This window comes from Mobula hypostoma, chromosome 3 (assembly GCF_963921235.1).
Source record: "Mobula hypostoma chromosome 3, sMobHyp1.1, whole genome shotgun sequence".
Taxonomy (NCBI): Eukaryota; Metazoa; Chordata; class Chondrichthyes; order Myliobatiformes; family Myliobatidae; genus Mobula; species Mobula hypostoma.
Genome location: NC_086099.1, coordinates 134,718,559 through 134,740,287, shown reverse-complemented (window position 1 = coordinate 134,740,287; position 21,729 = coordinate 134,718,559). Strand labels below are relative to the sequence as shown.

Sequence of the window (21,729 nt, the reverse complement as noted above, 5' to 3'; positions counted from 1 at the left end):
TTTCCCAATTGATAATTAACTCTATTTAGAATCACCTCAGGTGAAAGAATAAAAAAAACACGTAGCACTCAGAGCATTCAGACATCTAAGGTTTACCTGCCTGTTTGCTGTTTGTACCATGAATACTATTTATGAATTAAAACACTTTGTGCTTCTACAGCACATTAGTTGGTGTTATGTGAGTAAAAGCAACCCTGTGCCTTAACACTGTTTTCTGCTTTCTACACTTAAGTTATTAGTTCCAAATTTAACCACCACCAACTAGCTAAGGCAACTGTGCTGCACCAAAGAGCGATATATGAGGTCATTCTTACTCTTAGCCATTAGACTCTATAATGAGTCAAACTATATCGGGGGAATTGATGATCCCCTCCTGTTAGACTGTTTAAGCAACTTAGTTTTGATTCTTTCTTACCTCTCTTCTAATATGTGTATATATGTGCACTTCTAATGCGCCTGTGACACTATAATTTCCTTTTGAGATCAGTAAAGTATCTACCTATCTAGTTACATGTTGTCAAATCCAGAAACACCAAGTTTATTGAAGAACAGGTGGTTCTACATCTGCTAAAATGCACCATTATTGAATTGACAGGATAGCTCCACGTTGCTAGGATTTCCACCAGTTACTCAGGGGAATTTTCTGTCAGACTTGTAACAAGAGTCACGATCTCTTTGCAGGATTTTTTGGGCAGTAAATATCGAAGAAGGAGAAAGTAAGTTCCTTTATTGATCAAAGTTCAAAGTACATTCATTATCAAAGTATGTATAATAGAACCTGGAGATTCGTCTCCTTGCAGGCAGCCACAAAAACAAGAAACCCAAAAGAACACATTAAAAGACCAACAGACCCCTAATGCACAGAGAATGGAAAAAAATGCAAATCATGCCAACAGTAAAAGCAAACAATAGCAACAGCATTCAGAATGAAAGTAAGTCCATAGACACGAAGCCCAAAGCAGCCGGAGTAGCTCACAGCCTCAGCCTCAGTTCATCGTACAGCAAAGCAAAACGTCGCGGAACTCGTAGACATGAAACCCGGAGCAGCTGGACCAGGTCCACAGCCTCAGCCTCAGATCATCACACAGCAGAACGAAATGTGGCATAGTTCACAGACACGAAGCCTGGAGCAGGCCCACAGCTTCAGACTTATTAGAGGCAAGGAGCGGAACAGATGTCATGGAGCAGCAAGCAGAACTTGCCCAACTCTTCCTCCAGCCCTGACACCTTGCCTTTTCAATCCATCCGGCCTGGCATTAAATTGTCCAAACATTAGGTTGTTCCTCACTCTAAGACCCAGGCCCTGCTGCATCAATACACTCTGGACCCCACCATCACTTTCCAGCCAGTTCTCGACCTTTTGCTTACTATTATTATTATTATACTCATTATGTGTATGTGATTTATACACAGTTAAGCACTTTCACTTAAAATAAATTGTATATTAATTCACTTTTTTTCTCTTTTTGATTGTCTTTGAATGTTAGAGACATCAAAGATGACTAAAAGTCCCTCACTGTACTTAATGCTATCACAGCTGCACGCTCTTGGACATGTTTCAGGGCAGATCATCCTCAATCCTTATTTGGAGGGTCTGTCACCAGGAGCCAACATCCCCAATAACCTGTCCTGGTCCAACCACATAAATGCCAAGAAACTGCAAAGTTTTGGACACAGCTCAGCACGTCATGAAATCCAGCCTCCCCTGGATGGACTCCGTCTATACTTCTTGCTGCCTCAGTAAAGCAGCCAGTATAATCAAAGACACTACTCACCCCAGACATTCTCTCTTCTCTCCTCTCAGATTGGGCTGAAGATATAAAAGCCTGAAAGCATGTACCATCAGGCACAATTTCTACCCCACTATTTCGCTACTATTGAATGGTTCTTTAGACAGTAAGATGGACTCTTGATTCATAATCTATCTCGTTGTGTTCTTATGCTTTACTGTGTACCTGCATTGCAGTTTCTCTGTAGCTGTTACACTTTATTCCATATTCTGTTATTGTTTTAAATTGTACTGCCTTAATGCACTGTGTATTGAAAGAATCTATATGAATAGTAAGTTTTTCACTGTACCTTAGGATACTTGACAATAGCAAACCAATTCAAATTCTTTCTTTTGCTCACTCTCTTCTTCCCTTCTACCAAATTTTTTTCTCATTTCCTTTCTCATTTTTAATAAAAAGTCTATTAAAAGCTTTATTAGCTGCTGATGCGCTCACTGAACAATGCCTAATGGTTTTATGTTATGTAATGATAATCTGATTGAATGTCCTAAATAATGTTATCAGTTCAGAATCAGCTTTAATATCGCTGGCATAAAGAATGTCATGAAATTTCTTAACGGCAACAGTACAATGAAATACATGGTAAATACAGAGGGAAAAGAAAACAGAATTGCAGTAACTATGTATATGTGTATTAAATAGTCAAGTTAAAGTAAGTCATGCAAAAAAAAAAGAAAAAAGTAGTGAGGAAGTGTTCATGGGTTCAATGTCCATTTAGAAATTGGATGGCAGAGAGGAAGAAGTAGTTCCTGAATCGCTGAGTGTGTGCCTTCAGGCTTCTGTATCTCCTTCTTGTATCATTTATCTGCAATATTGCTGTTTGACACATATGCTCAGTGTTGACCCAATTAGTTACCCAATTGAAATATCTAGCATTGCCATATTGCTGACATCAAATATATGTCACAATTTCAGAATCTCTCCTTGTTAATATTGATAAGCAATTTCAGCCTTTGAATTTATGGTTTAGAGTGGCGTCAAATTGACAGGCATAAATTGCAACATTACAAATAATCTTCATTATTTTACTGATTGACAATTATCACAGCAAACAACATCCTAATTATATCCTTTTGTGGTTATATTTTTAAAATTTCCTTTAAATCTGTTTATATCAGGCCTAAGCAACTCATAAAATAAATATCTTAACATATAGCCTTTTACTACCCTGAATAAATGAGCCATATTCCAATAAAATAAGTCACCTGTTAAAAATATGGCTTTGTTACTATGTGCCGGAACTCTGTTGTGAATTTATTGGGTTTCCTGTAATGAAATTAAATGAAACATTAATGTTTGTAGACAATTTAATTGCCTTTTACATCCTGGCAGTTGCATGATAAATCAATTATGCAATTGCTGGGCGCTCAGTCTCTAGTCATTGCTCAGTAGTGGGAATGGCTTTATCCATGATGGACTGAGCTGTGTCCAGTACATTTTGTAGGCTCTTCCGTTCAAGGACATTGGTGTTTCTATACCAGCCTGTTATGCCACTGTGCATCTATAGATGTTTGTCAGAGTTTTAGGTGACATGCCAAATCTTGGCAATCTTCTAAGAAAGTAGAGGAGCTGCCATGCCTTCTTGGTAATGGCACTTACGCGCTAGATCCAGGACTGATCCACTGAAATGATAACACAGAGGAATTTAAAGTTGTTAACCCTCTGGTCACCTGATGAAGTCTGGCTCATGGACCTCTTCTTTTATCCTCCTGAAGTCAATAATCAGCACTTTGGTTTTGGGGACATTGAGTAAGAGATTGTTGTTATAGCATCGTTCAGACAGATTTTCAGTCTCCCTCCTATGTGCTGATTTGTCATCACCTTTGATTTAGACAATGACAGCTGTGTTGTGAGCGATCTTAAATACTGTGTGGTACTTTTATTCAGAGATCTAAATACATTTTTTCCTAAAATCTAGGCCATTATTTTCTGAGGTAAAATTATTTAATTTCTTGCTTCTTGGATGTTCCTGTCATCTCTAAAGAAGCCGATTCTATTTGATGACTACTTCTTTGTACAAGTTTCAGTCCAGATTTTGCATTTGTAATGATGGTGTAGCATTTATCATGCTGGAACATGAAAAGGCTTGCAACTGTAGGATGTTCATATGTCCATGGTTTAATACAAAAAATCTGATGTAATTATCAATGATTTAGCCCTGATAACAGACGTTTGTCTTTGTTCTGCTAATTTCAGTTAAATTATATCTCCTTCTGTTTACACCTACTCCAGCCCAATTTGTTATACTCTTTTGTAACTGTTATAACAATAGTTGTTATACACTACTCCTATTACTACCTCCATTAGCTCTGCTTTCTCACGATGATTGTCATTAAGCTTTCTGCTGTCAAAAGATTTTGAAAATATTTCTGTCAGATATTTCAAAACTGTAATGGATTGTGCTCATTATATTTATAATATATTGAACATCAAAAAATAAATATCTGATCCTGGAAATTTTAAATAAATATAGAAAATGCTGGAAACACTTCACTGAGGAAAGGGAGTTACTATTTCGGATCAAAAAGCTTCCTGGTGACCTGAGATATTAACTCTCGTTAGAGACTGCACTCTTCTTGTAAGTATTTCCAGCAAGTTCGGTTTTTGCTAGCTATGTATTTTTCAGCACTCAATGTCACCTTCCTTTGAGAATTTCTTGTGCGTTTCTTTAATTTTCTTTTTTAAATTATTTTTTGATAGCTTTCTATTGTAAAATTGCTTTATCCTTTCCAGTCTCATCAGTTAACTTGGTCATCTTCAGTTAAGATAGAAGTCTAAGTTACCAGACATCCCACCCTGCAAAAACTCACTTCAGGGAGGTAGCACCATCAATTTGCGGGAGACTTCCGGGAGAGGTGGGATGTCTGCAATAGAGTAGTTCCTGAGCAGCTAGCCAGCTAGTTTAAATAATGTTAGCTGCGCTAATGAACAAATGACACCTGTTAAACTCACCTCAACATGTCTTTTACATTTTAACCCACCATGGGCAATAGAAAAGTCCCTGTTGCGAACAGTGCAGCGAGCAACACTGTCATTATTTTTGACCCCTATTAGGCAGGGGTACACTTTAGTGTAGTCTGGGGTGACGTACGTTTTATATTTTCTTTCTTTTTTGGAACACTCTGCCGTGGCGCGCTCTCTCTCTCTCGTCGTTCGTGCGTTCTGTCTCTCTCGCTCTCTCGCTTGCTTTATCTCTCTCGCTCTCTCACTTGCTTTCTCTCGCTTGCTCTCGCGCTCTCTCGCTTGCTTTCTCTTGCTCGCTCTCAAAAAAATTGATTTCCGTGATATTGTATATAATTTGCGAGCATCAGGGAACCACGATTCATATGCGGGAGGCTCCCGGAACTTCCGGGAGAGGTGGGATGTCTGAATTACATAGTTTACAAGCGATGTGTCTAACCTACATTGTTTGACATTTTGCACATTATTTTACAGACTAGCACAGAACTATTAGTTTAAAATTGTTTCATTAAAGTCTGTCATTGTAATGTGTGGCTGTGCTGTGTTGCTCAGCATTAGGATTACAATACAAAAATTCGGAATATTGCTGATCAGCAAAGTAATAATTTTAATTTTATTTACTGTATTCACCTTTTGATATTTAAATAGCATTGTTGCATTTATTTACAAACTTCAATGTCAAATCCCAATTATCGTTCAGAGGGTGTTGGCATAGTCCTCTTGGTTATAGGTAGGATATTGCAGGATGCAGGATCCGGACCAAATGACAACGTAGGAATGACACTGTATTACCAAGTCAGGTCATGTGTGCAACTCAGAGGGAAAACTACAGGTGGTGATGTTATTTTAAGAATCGTCTACTCAGTGTTTTATTAATGAAATATCTAAGAATTAGATTTTCCTCTTGGAACTGTGATTTAAAATTGTTTCGTAAAATTAGTCCAAGGTTAAAGCATTTCATTGTATGTTTTGATGTACATGAGCCAAATAAAGACTTTATCAAAAATAGATTTCATGTTATATTTTTGTTACTTAAATGGTTTCCTTCATCCAGAGTTTTTTTTAAAGTAAATCCACTAATTGCATTTGGTATTTTCTGTTTCTTTGACTAAGTGTAATTGTAGATTATTTTATTACATTGAGACATAGAGACTTCCTACTTATTATTCACAATTTTCTCTCCCCCCTCCCCCCACCTCCCAATTTCCTCGCTATAGTTTGTGGAATGCTGAAAGCTTAGTATGGCTGAGAACAACTTGGATATTTCAAATGACTTTTTTATGTTGCTCTTAGACTAAGGTCTTGACTGATACTTTGATATGGCTAGACTATAGCTAGACCCAAAATGATTTTCATTTTCCAAGGAAATGTCTGGATTGGATAAAAAGCATTTGCCGTAGGTGATTTCCTTTCCTTTAATCATTGCAGGCAGCTGTTGCCTCACTGTAATCTACTAATATGGTATAAAAGAATGAGACTAAAATTTTCTAATCTGTATGGCAATGAATCACATAAAACTTTTTTAAAATTATTTTTGTTCAGGGATCTAGACTCTGCTTACAAATCCATCATTTATTATCTCTCACTAATAGCCTTTGAGAAGGCGACAGGGTCACCTTCTTGAACTATTACAGTTATTCTGGTGAAGCTAGTCTAATGGTGCTCTTTTGTCATCGCTTCGTTGTTATTGGGCCTGTCTCCAAATCAGAGGTTAGAGTTGGGAGGGAGAAATGGGGAGAGAGTCAGAAAGTGTGGTGTTCCCCTTTATCGTATCCTACTTCTCCTTGGTGGTAGAGATTATGAATTTGGAAAGTGTTTTTGGAATAGTCTGGACAAGCAATTGGCATACATTTTGTAGATTATGGTAGAGAGAGTCAGAATAAAGTTTATTATTATGGATATGTCCTGAAATTTGTGGAAGCAATATAGTATAAGACACAAAAATTACTAATAATCACAATAAATGGTGTGAAAGAAGAATAGCAAGGTTCATAGATCATTCAGAAATCTGATGCAGGAGGGGAAAAGCTTTTCTTAAACATTGTGTGCAGGTCTTTAGGCTCCTGTATCTCCTCCCTGATGGTAGTAATTAGCAAAGGGCGTATCCCAGATGGTGAGGACCTTTAATGGTGGATGCCATGGATACTGCCTTCTCGAGGCACCACCTTTTCAAAGTGTCCTTGATGGTCTAGAGGACTGTGCCTGTGATGGAGCTGGCTGAATCTACAACCCTTTGTGGACCCTTGCGACCATCTGTATTGGGGCTGCTATTCCAGGCAATGATGCAGCCAGTCATAATGCTCTTCAGTGCATCAGTAGAAATTTGTGAGAGTGGTGACCATACCAAATATCCTCAAACCCCTAATGAAGTATAGCCATCGCTGTACCTTCTTTGTGATCGCATCAATGTGTTGGACCCAGGATATATTCTCTGAGATGTTGATGCTCATGAAGTTGAAGCTGCTCATCCTTTCCACTGCTGACTTTTTGATAAGTACTGTTGTGTGTTCTCCTGACTTTCACTTCCTGAAGTCCACAATCAATTTTAGTTCTTTTTTTAAAATAATTGTATTATGTTTAGAATGGAGGGGCTGCTTGCAACTACACTCAGCCAGGCAGATGGAATATATTCCATCACTTGTGCCTTGCAAATAGTGGAAAGCTCTTGAGGGGACAAGAGGTGAGACTATAGGGACTGTTTCTGTACATAGGCTACTTTGAATCTATGAGCTGCCTCCAGTTTGAAAGTAGTACAGCCATCTTATAATTGGCCTTACTCAACAATGACTGGCCTTATTCTTTAACTTTGCAGGCTCTCAATGGATTTGTGCTGGTAGTAACAGCTGAAGGCTTAATTTTTTATACATCTTCTACCATTCAGGACTATCTAGGATTTCACCAGGTATGTTTTCCTTTTTCTAAAATGTGTAAGGATCTCAAAAATAAGCAGTTCTGTTATCAGAGTTCTCAATTTCTCTGTTCATGTTCAAAGTTTGCATGTTACCCTTTGCGTGTAAAATTCAAATTGGATTCCAGGAATGTAATTGCTTTGGTATTTCCTTTACTATTAACTGTAGCTGAGATATAATTTGTTGCCAGTCAACGTAATTGTTTATTTTCCAGCATTTATGCTTGGCAAAGTTTCAAAATTACTATTTATTTATTATTTCACTCAAAATCTAAGAAAGACCATACATGGTAGGCTCTATTGTTACTAAGTTAAATGTTATTGCAGTTGTCTGGTGAGCCAGTGTAAACTGGCTCACTTTACAATGTATTCAGAGTTACAGGACTAGAAGTTTTCTTTGTCTTTTAGTTTTCTTATTTTCTTGATTTGTTCTTAGTTACAATTGCAAATCTCTCACTGTTCAATACAAAGTATAGTTAATAAATGAATAGATGTGGGGAATATTTGGAGCAGGAAGCAGTGAATGTCATTCAATCCCAATTTTTCAGCTATGTGCTTAACCCTTTTTTGTATTATTATAAATTAAGCTGGATTGGTGTGTGCCAATAAGGCAAAGGGACAGTTCTGTGTCAAGTAATGTGGGACAACCATCATCCCCAAAAATGTCCATTGATTACTATCTGCTTGCTCATCACATAAATTTGCCAGTTAGCCTGCTTACAGTAGCAGTGCCAGTGATGGAGCTCATAAATTAGATGATGCATCCACAATGATTCCATTTACCCCCATTTTTCCAAAGACAGCCTTAAATGCTTTTTTGTAAAAATTGCCAAGTAATAGAAATGTCTAAATATTTGTAATTTCAGTAATTTTGATCATGGTTTCTAATATTTTATTAATTCACAATGTAAATGTATTTTGGAATCTCTTAATATTTATTTCTTTCCTGAAGATGCCAGCTACAAAAAACAAAAGTTTTAAAATTTAAATTATCTTTTATTCTTTCTGCCTCATCTCATTTCCTATAATTTAGTTACCTTAAATAGCACTTCACGGGTATCTCTCAAAACACTAGTCATTAACAATGCCGCATATTTTGGAAATACTACCTCCACAAATCTCAACTGCAAACACATTTAGAATTGCTTATCAAAAGAAAGCAGTGTACATTCCCTTTTCAATTAATTGACCATTCCCACAGAGACTGAAGTTTTACTGTAATGTTAACCAGCATACACTCTTCTGCATAGAAGTCCTGTAACCTGAAAGGGGCTGCTGTACATAGCCTGAGTAAAAGTTTCAGAAGTGTGAGCCCCATCATGCAAAGACTTCTATGGGAGTCCCTGAGGATTGAGAACAATATGCTTTCACACCAACCTGTGGTGTGATCCTAAGATGGTTGATTTTGGTAATGTGGGATTGACATACTCTGCAGGTGATTTGCCATCTGTCCTTTGGATATGTAAGAGTATGTAATGCATAAAGAAGAATGGCCATTGCTCCAGCTATTCCAATCTTTGCTGTTTACTTTGCCATAATATTAAACCCTGAAATTGAGTGAAAATCAACAATTACAACACCATGAAAAAAATTCCAAAATATGGTTATTCATTTACTTCTAATTGTCAAACATTTCAGGCAAAACAGATCAGTCTGTTATCTTGAATTTAATTATTAAAATAGTAGCATAAAATGGCATAGCGTTTTGATGTTTTAAAACAATATGCCTACGGTAAAGTTCTTGCATGTTTGAGGATGATTGGTGTAAGCTTCTACTCTGCTATCAGGTTAAGTTAGCTTGATAATATATGATAGAATGGTGGTGTATATTTGTTTGGAGGTTTTACCCCAAATGATGCCTGAAGGTGTTATTAGGTGGCAGTGCCAAGCAGGCTCGCAAGTTTTATTCTTGGCCTAGTCTTCTTATGAACCTTCCTCTTTTTCATGAGGCTGTTGGACAAGGTAGAGCAAACAGGTTCAGCAGTCACCTGTGCCAATCATGGCCCTTGTGATATTCACATCACAAAGTGTGAGGTCTGTGAGTTTCTGAGATCCCAAAAGCAATGCTGGCTGGAGTTTAGCTCCCTGTAGAGTTCCCTCTGAGGTAGGTTCACCCATGGCAGTAAGTTCAAGAGGGAGATTTCAGATAAAGTGCAATCCAACCAAGATCTCAGCGGTGGAACTGCAGAAGATGACGACACATCACAATGGCAGTGAGGGTGGAGGAAGGCTGTTGCAGTGAAGGATACCGAGTTGCTTGCACTCCATGCCATTGGACTCTTGACGCCAGTCTGCCAAAAACTGAGTTATGGCTGCCTGTGAACCAGCCTTCCAGTGGCATCTCATTGAATATGTCATTGTCTGTGTGAAGGAAATCGAGAGGAATTACTGGAAGTTGAAGAAATGAATGTTGATGCCATCACTTTGGAGCTATTAATGAGCATTCAATCCCCACTTCTCTCTTTGAACCATCTTTGAATTTTAAACTAACGTGAATGGTGGCAATACTGAAAGTTTGAAGTAAGTTTATTATCAAAGTCCATATATGTCACCATATACAACGTAATTTTCTTTTTGGGCATTCTCAATAAATCCATAGAATAATAACTATAACAAAATCAATGAGAGACTGCATCAATTTGGGTGTTCAACTAGTGTGTAAAGGACGACAAATTGACAATAAAAGAAAGATAATAATAATAATAATAAATATTGAGAGCATGAGACAAAGAGTCCTTGAAAGTGAGTCCACAGGTTGTGGGAACGTTTCAGTGATGAATGAAGTTATCTCTTTGGTTCAGAAGCCTGATGGTTGATGGTTACTCAGCAGCTCGGATATCAACTATGAATGAAAAAGTAACTACTGTTGTAGTTTGATGATCCTTCATCAGAGGGATTGATGAATGGTCAACCTTCCAAGGCAATTTTCCATTGTTGTACTTCTATTTCTAGTTGCTTTAGTCATTTTAGTCTTGCTTCTTATTGTTTTTCCCTTTATCTTTATTCTGTCATCAAACAAATACAACTTGTTCCCTTTATTAACATTGTGAAGACGAAGAATGTTACTGAAGCAGAACTGCAGTGCGTGAATATTTTTCAACACTTCAGCCCTTTTAGCAGCAGCTCTTGGAGTTTTCAGTAGTCATTTGCTTTAATTATATGTTGTGTTGATTAATAATAAATCACAATCAAATGGATGTCACCCTAAGGAATTGGTGTCTAAAAATTGAACCACAAAACAAGAAAATCCAAAATAATGCAAACAAAGTGCTGAAGGAACTCAGCAGGCCGTGCAGCATCCATGGAAAGGAGTAAACAGTCGATGTTTTGGGCCAAAATGTTGACTGTTAACTCTTTTCCATTGATGTTGCCTGCCTGCTGAGTTTGTGTATTGTTAGGTACCCCATAACTGGGTTGCCAAACCAGCAGAAATGGAACACTCGTTGCAGTCTGTGATTACTAGGAACTAAGAAAGTTTTATTAAAGAAATAAGTAATACAGTACACTAACCGCAAGGATATAAATGTAACAGGATATAAATGGCAGGATTTTCATGGATATAAATGGCAGTCTAGGGGTAAAATGATCAGTGTTAAGGTGAAGCAGAGTTCAGTTCAGTCTAGTGCAGTTCGAAGTAATCGCTGTTGTTGTACCGTTGGAGAGAGGGAGAGAGAGAGAGTGAGAGATGCAGTTGGTTTCAGGCAAACCTTTCGATGCCTTCTGATCCAGCTATGGTCACCAACTGTGACCCCTCCATTCCGGATGCGAACGTTCTTCCATGGTGAACCCGGCACCCAGGCAAGGGCGGACACACACCAGGTTCCCACCGATCATACCTTTACCCCTTGTGAGCCTCTGACTGATTCCCGCGAACCGGTCCTCCAAACTCCATCAACTTGTGGGGCACACTGCTCTTTCCAGGGTCTTGTGGCGTGTGTGGTGCCTTAGCAAACCCGCTATTTTTATCCCCCCTGATGGGGTATCACCTGTCCATCAAACTTCAAACAGTTCAGGTTCAAAGCAAACGGTCTGTGGCAGACGCCAACATCTGAATTGTGTCTCTTTCTCCTTAATCTCTCTCTTCTCTCTTATTAGCATTTTGAATGTTTCTCCATTGTCTTTTGTTATCTCTCTCATTAGCATCATCCATTCTGCAGCTCTGCTTGGCTTCACACATTACACCCCCACCCTTAAAAGGATTTTTACTGGGGTAAAAATTTTGGGCATGAATGCACATTATAAGATACACACTAATATACAGGTAGTCATCAGCTATTCGGCTAATACAGAGAACTTTGAGATTTAACACCTGGACGGACAATCAGCAATCACATTGTCGGTTCCTTTTATATGTTTTATCTTTATATCAAATTCCTGTAATACCAGGCTCCAACTTAACAAGCATTTGTTTTTATCCTTTATTGTGGCCAAAAACACTAATGGGTTGTGATCAGTGTAAATTATCAGTGGTTTCCGTGCCGGACAAATATAAACCTCAAAATGTTGTGATGCCGGAATGATTGCCAGTAATTCCTTCTCCACAGCGAATAATTTCTCTGATGGACATTAAACTCTTTAGAAAAATAAGCCACTGGGTGTTCAATTCCCTCTTTGTCTGTCTGCAACAGCACCGCCCCTGCCGCTTCGTCGCTAGCATCTGTTGCTAGGGAGAAGGGTTTTGAAAAGTCAGGAGCATTCAATACAGGGTGGTGACACAGAATCGCCTTCAGACTCTCGAAGGCTTGTTGACAAAGGTCGTTCCACACAAACTTCTCATTCTTCGGCCAGAGTTTAGTAAGAGGGAGGGTAATATCCGCAAAGTTTTTGCAAAACTTCCGATAGTACCCCACCATCGCCAAAAACCTTCTCAAGGCCCTACCACATACCCCAGATATGTGACCTTAGCGTGGCCGAACTCACTTTTCGCAAGGTTCACTGTCAGGTAGGCTTCAGACAGCCGTTTAAACAGTTCCTCTACTGCCACAACCTGCTCCTCCTACGTGTCACTCCAGACCACTAAATCATCAATATACGCTTCTGCGTTCTTTAACCTTTTTATCACTGAATTAATCATCCTTTGGAAGGTCCCTGAGGCGTTCTTCATGCCAAAAAGTAAAACATTATACTCGTATAACCCGGATGGAGTGACAAATGCTGAGATTTCTGTACCCCGGTTGGTTAAAGGAACACACCGATCAGCAAATCGATCTTTGTGATGTACTTAGCTCTCCCCACTTTATTGATGCAATCATCTACCCTTGGGATGGGGTAAGCATCAGTTTTTGTGATGACGTTCACACCTTTACCCCTTGTGAGCCTCTGACTGATTCCCGCGAACCGGTCCTCCAAACTCCATCAACTTGTGGGGCACACTGCTCTTTCCAGGGTCTTGTGGCGTGTGTGGTGCCTTAGCAAACCCGCTATTTTTATCCCCCCTGATGGGGTATCACCTGTCCATCAAACTTCAAACAGTTCAGGTTCAAAGCAAACGGTCTGTGGCAGACGCCAACATCTGAATTGTGTCTCTTTCTCCTTAATCTCTCTCTTCTCTCTTATTAGCATTTTGAATGTTTCTCCATTGTCTTTTGTTATCTCTCTCATTACCATCATCCGTTCTGCAGCTCTGCTTGGCTTCACACATGACAGTATGCTACTCTAGAAATTGAATCCAGTTATTCTGTCTTCTGTATAAGTCATGCCTAAAAGGCAAAACTTATTGTTTTGAACTCTTTGTGATCATTTCCGGCAGAAGTCCTACCATCAGGAAATTGGACTAGTCACTTCCTGCGCTGATTTACACTATGACGTTGAACAACTTACCATTTGTGGTGCTTGCGTGTGCTGATGTTATTAGTGTGGTTAGCTGGTTTAATTATTTAATAACAGAAATTAGACCTTTGCAATTAACTGGCAATAGAATGAATGTACCAAGCATGAGTCAAAGTGCACCTCAGGAATAATATTACTTTGATATAATCACTGTTATAATTATATTCACCGTCCCTTACTCAGAGTCATAGAATTGTAATGCAGATAAATGGGCCCTTCAGCCCAACCATATATATGTTGATCTTTTTGCCCACACTAGGTCCATATCTTCCTATGCCTTGCCTATTTAAGTGTAGTATAAATGCATCTTAAACATAGTAATTGCATTTGATCTGGCAGTGCATTTCAGATATCAAACGCTTAGATCCCCTTTAAAGCTCCTTCTGATCTTGTTCTTCTTTTATTGGTGCTGCTGCCTTGGGAGAAGTAAGATCTTGTCTGTCTACTCCCTCATAATTTTGTATGCTTCTCTCAGGGCCATCCCTCAGTTTTTTTTTACTCCAGGGAAATTAAGCATAACCTATTCAGTCTCTCCCCAAAACTAAAGGTGAATCTTCTCTGCAGTCTCTCTAGTATAGGTACACAATTCCAAGGGTGCTGATGAGAACTGTGTACAGAATTCCAAGTGTGGCATAACCAGTGTTCTTCAAAGTTCCCACCTAAAGTCTTATTTCTAGTTTTCCATCCCTTTATCTATGATGGTAAATGTGCAATTTTGGCTTTTTCATCACTTTCTGGTAACCGTGGACTTGGACCCCAATTCTCTGTGTTCATCAACTTTCTTGGTGCCCTGCGGTAGCTCTGATAGCTGCTCGCCAATCATTGGTGCCAGACAGTATCTATGATCAAAGAATATCATTGGCCATTGGTCTAGGTTGGCATTGCCATCATTTACCTGGTGACATGCTCTTATCTGTCTCCAACCTCCCTCTTTTTTTTCTCCTTCCTATCTACCGCTTTCCACCGTAATTCCCTGCTGAATCCCTTAGGTCAATTTTAATGCCCTTAAAAATAATAACACTGTCTCTGTGCAATAATATTCTAATTTTGCACTTTTTGGATATTTCAGATTTGATTTAGTACCACATACAGCTTCTATTTAGCACACTAGAAATGGGTAAATTCTAAATTCCAGGCATATGAGTCGTCTAATCCAGACACTACTTCATTAATGCCATCTATCATTAACTTAAGTGAACTATCTGTTATATTTTCTTTGAACTAATAATGTTAAGTGTAACCAAGCTTTCACTGTAATTTAAATACAGTTTATAGAAACATAGAAAACCTACAGCACAATACAAGCCCTTCGGCCCACAAAGCTGTGCCGAACATGTCCTTACCTGAGAAATTACCTAGGGTTACCCATAGCCCTCTATTTTTCTAATCTCCATATACCTATCCAGGAGTCTCTTAAAAGACCTTATTGTATCGGCCTCCACCACCATCACCAGCAACCCATTCCACACACTCGTCACTCTCTGTGTAAAAAAAACATACCCCTGACATCTTCTCTGTACCTACTTCCAAGTATGGTGTTTATGTTTGCATGGTGCTGACATGCATGAGGGTTCAAGATTGTCACAATCAGAATTAGGTTTAATATCACTGGCACGTTGTGAAATTTGTTGTCTTTGCAGCAGTAGTGTGCAATACATAGTAATGGGAAAAAATGTGAATTACAATAAGTATCTATATTAAATAGTCAACTTAAATGAGTAGTGCAGAAATAGAAATAAAAAAGTAGTGAGGTAGAGCTCATGGGTTCAATGCCCATTCGAAAATTGTTGAATTGGTGCCTTCAGGTTTCTTACCTCTTTCCTGGTGGTAATAATGAGAACAAGGCATATCCTGGATGATGGGGATCCTTAATGATGGATGCTGCCTTTTTGAGGCATTGCTCCTTGAAGGTGTCCTGGATACAGTGGAGGCTAGTGCCCATGATGGAACTGACTAAGTTTGAAAGTTTCTGTAGCTTATTTTGATTCCGTGCAATAGCCCTGCCCTCCCATACCAGATGGTGATGCAGCCAGTTAGAACGCTCTCCATGGTACATCTGTAGAAATTGTGCAAGTATCTTTGGTGACATACCAGATCTCCCTAAACTCCTAAAGCAATCAAAACTCCTAATGTCAATTCCAGTACACCAGTGTTAAGGAGAATGAAATAATTGTTACTCTGGATTCGACACAGCACGAAAAGGAACAATAAGATATATACACAATAATAATACAAAACAACGCAATAAATATAAATACATAAGATAGCTTATATGTAGATAGATTGATTGTATATCCATAAAGTGCTGCTAGGCACAACAGTGTCTGTGCATAAGGTCATTGACAGGAAGTGATGAGCAACATTGACCTACAGTATGGGTACAGTATGTTAAAATCGTTCAATGGCTTATAGTTTATAACCAGCTTTCATTGAATAGATTAGTATCCGGATGCTCAAGAGACTCAGTGGTTTACCAAAAGTAAACCACTGAACACAGCCACATAACTGTTTATTTTTCTCAGAATTTCTAGTTATGAGCTATAAGCAAAGTAGAATCAACTTGGTGATTGTATTTTATGAAGAAAAATACAGTTAAAACTTTTCTTCCTGAATGATAATTGTTCTACTAACTTTTATCACGCTCACCTTAAATGCTTAAGTTAGCTCCATTAGAATTATTTGGTCAGGACTGAAAAGTGTTGAACAGAAGTGATAAAGTTGAATTCAAATGTTGTGTTTGTTTTCTGTCCTTAGTCTGATATCATCCATCAAAGTGTATTTGAATTGATCCATACTGAAGATAGAGGTGAATTTCGACGACAACTTCATTGGGCTCTGAACCCAGAATCAAATGTTGAATTGGGCAAAGTGCATCCAGGTAATCCTACTGTTTCACTTGAAATGTCAAATAAAGAGCAAAACTCCCATCCGGAGCAGAAGTAAGGGTTCATTCAATTTACTTGGATCTCTACAAATCCACTCCTTGAAAAGCATATTGTAACTTGTATCAGTAATACATAGACAATAGAATTAGACAATTGTTATAGGTATTTTAGCTTTTTTTTTAATTTTTCTGTTTTTTTATCAGCATTCAATTGAACAAGATATAAATATTATAGTTATTGGCTCAGGGGTCTGGACTTGGCTAAATCTAGCCTACTGCCCAGAATATAACCCTACTGCCTGCACCTGCTTCCCTTTTCTGGATATAGAGGACTAATTAGCTGATCCTGTACACCCAAGGAAGTTTTTAAATAGTTTAATCACAAACAAGAGAGAACCTGCAGATGCTGGAAATCTAAGCAACATACACAAAATGCTGGAGGAACTCAGCAGGCCAGACAGAAATGAATAAACTCAATGTTTTGGGCCAAGAACCTTCTTCAGGACTGAGTTCCTCCAGCATTTTGGGTGAGTTGTCTAAATAGTTTAGTTTTTTTAAACAAATTTTAAAAACTGATTTTAAAAATTATGATAAAAACAGTAATATAAGTGAAATATTTCAAACAGTAAAATCAGATTTCCTTTCATTAAGAAACCTAGCCAGCAACCCTATGTAAATAAGCACCACATACGACAAGTAATTCAAGAGGCAAATACAAGTTTGGTCTTTTTACAAGGGTCGATAGGGACATACCAGATTTCTTGAGACTCTTGAGGAAGTAGAGCTGTTGGTGAGCTTTCTTGGCTATAGTGTCGATTTGGTTGGACCAGGATATGCTATTGGGATGTTCACTCCAAGAAACATAAGCTCTCAACCTTCTCAACTTTAGTAGTGTTGATGAAGACAGGAGTATGTGCACTACTCCCTTCCTAAAGTAAGCGACCAGCTCTTTTGCCAACACTGAGGGAAAGTTTGTTGTCATGACTCCACATTACTAATCTCTAGTTCCTTCCTGTACACAGACTCATTATTTTAGGTACAACCCATTACAGTGGTATCACCTGCAAACAAGTAGATGGAGTTAGATCAGAATCTAGCCATGTGGTCGTGAGTGCACAGGGAGTAGAGTAGGGGTCTGACGACACAACCTTGTGGAGCAACAGTGTCCTGAATACGCATGATGGAGGTGTTCTGCCTGTCCCTACAGATTTCAGTCTGTTGGTTGGGAAGTCAAAGATCCAGTTGAACAGAGGGGAATTGACTGTCAAGTCACAGAGTTAGGTGATGAATTTTCTTGGAATTATAGCACTGAAGATGGAGCTGTAATTAATAAACGATCATCTAATGTAGATGTATTTACTGTCCAGATGCTCAGGAGACGAATACCAGAATTGCAGTGGGTCAAAGTTGTTCAGGAGGCTGGAGTTACTGCGCGCCATGCCCAGCCTCTCAAAGTGCTTCATGATGGTGGATATCAGAATGACTGGGTGGTCGTTGTTTCCTTGTTTTTCAGTTGCATAATTTGCACTAATGTCATTATCATAAAGAGGGAAAGAAGTCATATATAAATTGGCTCAGGTGTTTTAGTGCATCAGGCAATATTTAAATGAGCTGCAGAACAGGATTTAATCCTGTTTATTGCATACATCCCAACACGTTGATTTATGTATGGCGTACTAAAGCAGGGGTGATTCATGTATGTGCAGTGATTTACAGTACAATGCACATATCATCCCTATTCCTCCAGTACAGGTCCACAATCCCTTATCTGAAATCCTTGGAGCCAGTTGCATTTTGGAATTAAGAACTTTTCGGATTTCAGACCCCCCTCCCCCCACCCCACCGATACCAAAACACATGTATGTTCAAGTCCCTTATTTAACCGATCTCAGTGTGGTGGACTTTAGGACCCGGTGGCGCACCAAGCCTACGCAAATCCTCCTGTATACTTAAAATCATCTCTAGATTACTTATAATACCTAATACAATGTAAATGCTATGTCAGTAGTTGTTATACTGTATCGTTTAGGGAATAATGACAAGAAAAAATGTTATTTCCAACAAAAACATTCAATAACACATAAAAATGAACACAAAATATCAGCGAACTGCAAATGCACGTGTAACCAGTACAAGCGCTGAGCCATAACTGACATCTGGCAGTCTCTGCGTCACACCTGAGTGACATCAGCTGTGTGTGAAAGAAAACTTCAATTTTTGGAGCTTTTTGGATTTCAGAATGTCGGATAAAGGAATGTGCACCTATACTCACTTAAGTGTAAGGTGTCTGTTTAGAAATGTAAGCAACTTTGCAAAAGCAGGCTTTGACAACAAATTTGAGGTCCATTATAATGAAAATTAACTTAAAAAGTAACAGTTGGTAAATTCTGATGCTTGAAATCAGTTACAAATAAATGCCTTTTAAGTTTTTAAAACTTTCTGATAGCAGCTTTCCCTCTTGTGACCTTGAACTTGCTCTCCTTTAAATTCAGCTCCCCAACTCAACTGCAAAACTCGCTGCCTAACAGCCAATGGCACAGCAGTGTCCTTAAGATCCCCATATCTCCACTTTCCTATCTTTGATTATACTTCTATCTTCCCTTGATCCCTCTCCAACATTTCTCGTAACAGTAAACTGTTTTACCGTTCTTGGTCTACAGTGCTAGAACATTTTGAGGATGGGCCTTTCAGCGAATTTAATGTGCAAGGTCTGCTGTCCTGTCCACCATTTTAAATTGGGCTTTGCAGCAGCATGTTTGCACCTCAAAAATGCCTCAGATACTGCTCCATTAAAACACCTTCCTTGGTGTAAATGAATTTCCAGATGATTTTATTTTGTTCTGCTGATATTTCTACTTTTGCATGACTACAAAAAAAAGCATCTTAGGCTTGGACCACAAATGTAGTCAGTGGAAATTGGTTGGAAATGTGTTCACTGGTTAGAGTTGTCAGGCAGAAGGGGAGATAAGTTGCAGCTGGAACACAATCACCAGGTTGTTGCTGATTATGTAATGTTTTGTTCTACAAGCAAATAATAATAATCAGGTAATCATCACCATTATATCATGGTCTATCCAATATTATGATTGTTCTTGGCAAAAATTATATAATAAATGACCTATATATTTGCAGATGAGTCTTGGCTGATTAAGTAGCAAATAATATTTGCATGATTCAACTGATAGGCAATGAATATCTCCAACAAGCAAAGATTATGACATTTAACAATGTTACTATTGCTGAATTTGTCACCTTCAAAAATCCAAGGGATGAATGTTCACCGGAAATGTTACTGGACCAGCTCACTAAGTGTCGAGTCTACAAACACATAGAACAGGAGCTGGATATTCCGAATATAGTGATCTGTCCCTTAACTAGTCCCGTTTGGCCTCTTTAAATCCTCTCTGTATTCACAATCATGCCTCATTTACAATGCCCACAAAATCATTAATGTAAAATATGAAGAACCAATTTTTATGGTATGCCGCAACTTACAGCTTGCCATTCTGACAGTTATCTCTTCAATCTCACTATTTGTTTTTAGTCTGATAACTAATTCCCAGTCCATGCCAGTAAATTCACCTCAAATCCATGTGTTCTAACCTTGTTGACCAACTTCTGTGCAGGATCTTATCAAACACCTTCAGAAGAGGTGCAGAAGAGGTTTATGAGTTAATTACTAGGATGAGAGGGTTATTAGATAGTTAAAGAAAATTCAGTTTGTAGTATTTTAATTTAAAAGAGAGATGGACACGAAAACTTGTTTATACAAGCTTGAATGCTGAGCTCCAAGCAGTTGTTGATTCATTCATTGAAACATACAAGATTGATGCTTTGCGTTTAATATCTGCATGTTTGTCCTGCACAAACATGCTTCTGCTATCTCACTCTGTACTGCATCTATATGGTGCAGAACTAGGTGCTCGAAAACTTGGACTACTTCCCAAATGTCAAAAGCCATCTCTCATCAAAGGCAGACCAATGATGAAATTCACCATCACTTTCAATGTACCAGCACAACCTTTGATCTTCTAAGAGAAAAAAGGATAACAGAAGATCAAGACCTTTGACTTGGCACACAACCCACGGTTTAACAGACAACAGTGATCCCTGCCCTCCAATGTGATCCTAAGTTCTGGTCTGTCTACAGCAGGAACAACAAATATGCCACTACATCACAAATTAACCACTTGTCAGCCTCAACCTCATCCACAGAACAATTTGTGATTCCCACACTGATTTCATCAAATACCTCAGCTCTAGAAAGCTGGAGTGGAAGTAAGTCAAGATTGTCGAAAACTCCTCTGCAAAACGAGTGCATGAGTAATTTGCACAAAGAGTTTTTAAAATACACTAGATAAATTATTTCCATGAACATGGTCTTAAAAAATGTATTATCTTTCTAAACATGATATATCAATAATAGTTTAACTTATAAGAGTTCCAGAAATATTATTTTAGGACTCATGTATTTGTAGACTTGCTAATTTTGAAATACTTTTAAACACTACCCCAACTTTGGAGTAAGTTTATTCATAAATGTGCATTTTCACAACAGCTGCTGGCTAAACTAAGCACAGACGGTAAGCTCCAAATCATGCAATACCACTTTAGAAACTGTAAGCTGATACAATGGTTTAGGCAAGTAACTCATTTGGGCAGAACTACTTTATACTCAATTCAATAATGATGCACAGCCTCAAATAGATTCAGGTTCTAGTGTTGTCATAATGACCGTAGTTTGAGAGTTGTGCAGTTTCTAAAAAAAATCTGCAAATTTGCTCACCTGCTGGACTCTTTATTTTAACTATAATCATAAACACACCCTGGAAATGGTACCCTCTAGTCACTAAAGATAGATCAGCATATCTACGGCATAGCTGTAGAAGTCTCAAGGAATAGAAATACCACTCTTAACCAGATATACAATGTCAGTGTGACAGTCTGCTTAGATTTTTTTTTAAAGTTTGGAAATACTTAGCAGGTTATGTTTTGTCTTTTGCTTTCAAATGGAGATGGTATAATTATTAGTTATTAAATATGTGAAAGTATATAATATCTGATGTCTTTTGTCTGTGTGCACAATATGCAATTAGAAAAATAGCAAAACTTAGTGCATCATAAGACACATGACACCTTTATGTTTATACAATATATTTTGTTCTGCTCTCTCGCTTTCAAGCTTTAACACATCTGTAGCTCAAAGAAATCACTGTAAAGTAATTATACCTGCTTTCTCTGATTCACTTGCTGTTTTTATGATTTTTGATTTTATTACCAATGTCTTCAAAATGATGCTTTAAATGTTTTACTTACATCTTTGATAAAGCCACTTGAGAACTGAAATGGAAAGAAAA

At 38.2% G+C, this 21,729-nt stretch overlaps 1 protein-coding gene across 1 annotated transcript in view; it reads left to right on the top strand.

Annotated features, from left to right (window-relative positions):
* Nucleotides 1-21,729, top strand: part of LOC134344263 (aryl hydrocarbon receptor-like) — a 211,695-nt gene that overhangs the window by 138,982 nt on the left and 50,984 nt on the right. Inside the window, exons 4-5 of the mRNA XM_063043763.1 lie at nucleotides 7,564-7,653; nucleotides 16,243-16,366. Coding sequence (XP_062899833.1) covers nucleotides 7,564-7,653; nucleotides 16,243-16,366 — 214 coding nt within the window. The remainder of the gene's footprint in view (nucleotides 1-7,563; nucleotides 7,654-16,242; nucleotides 16,367-21,729) is intronic.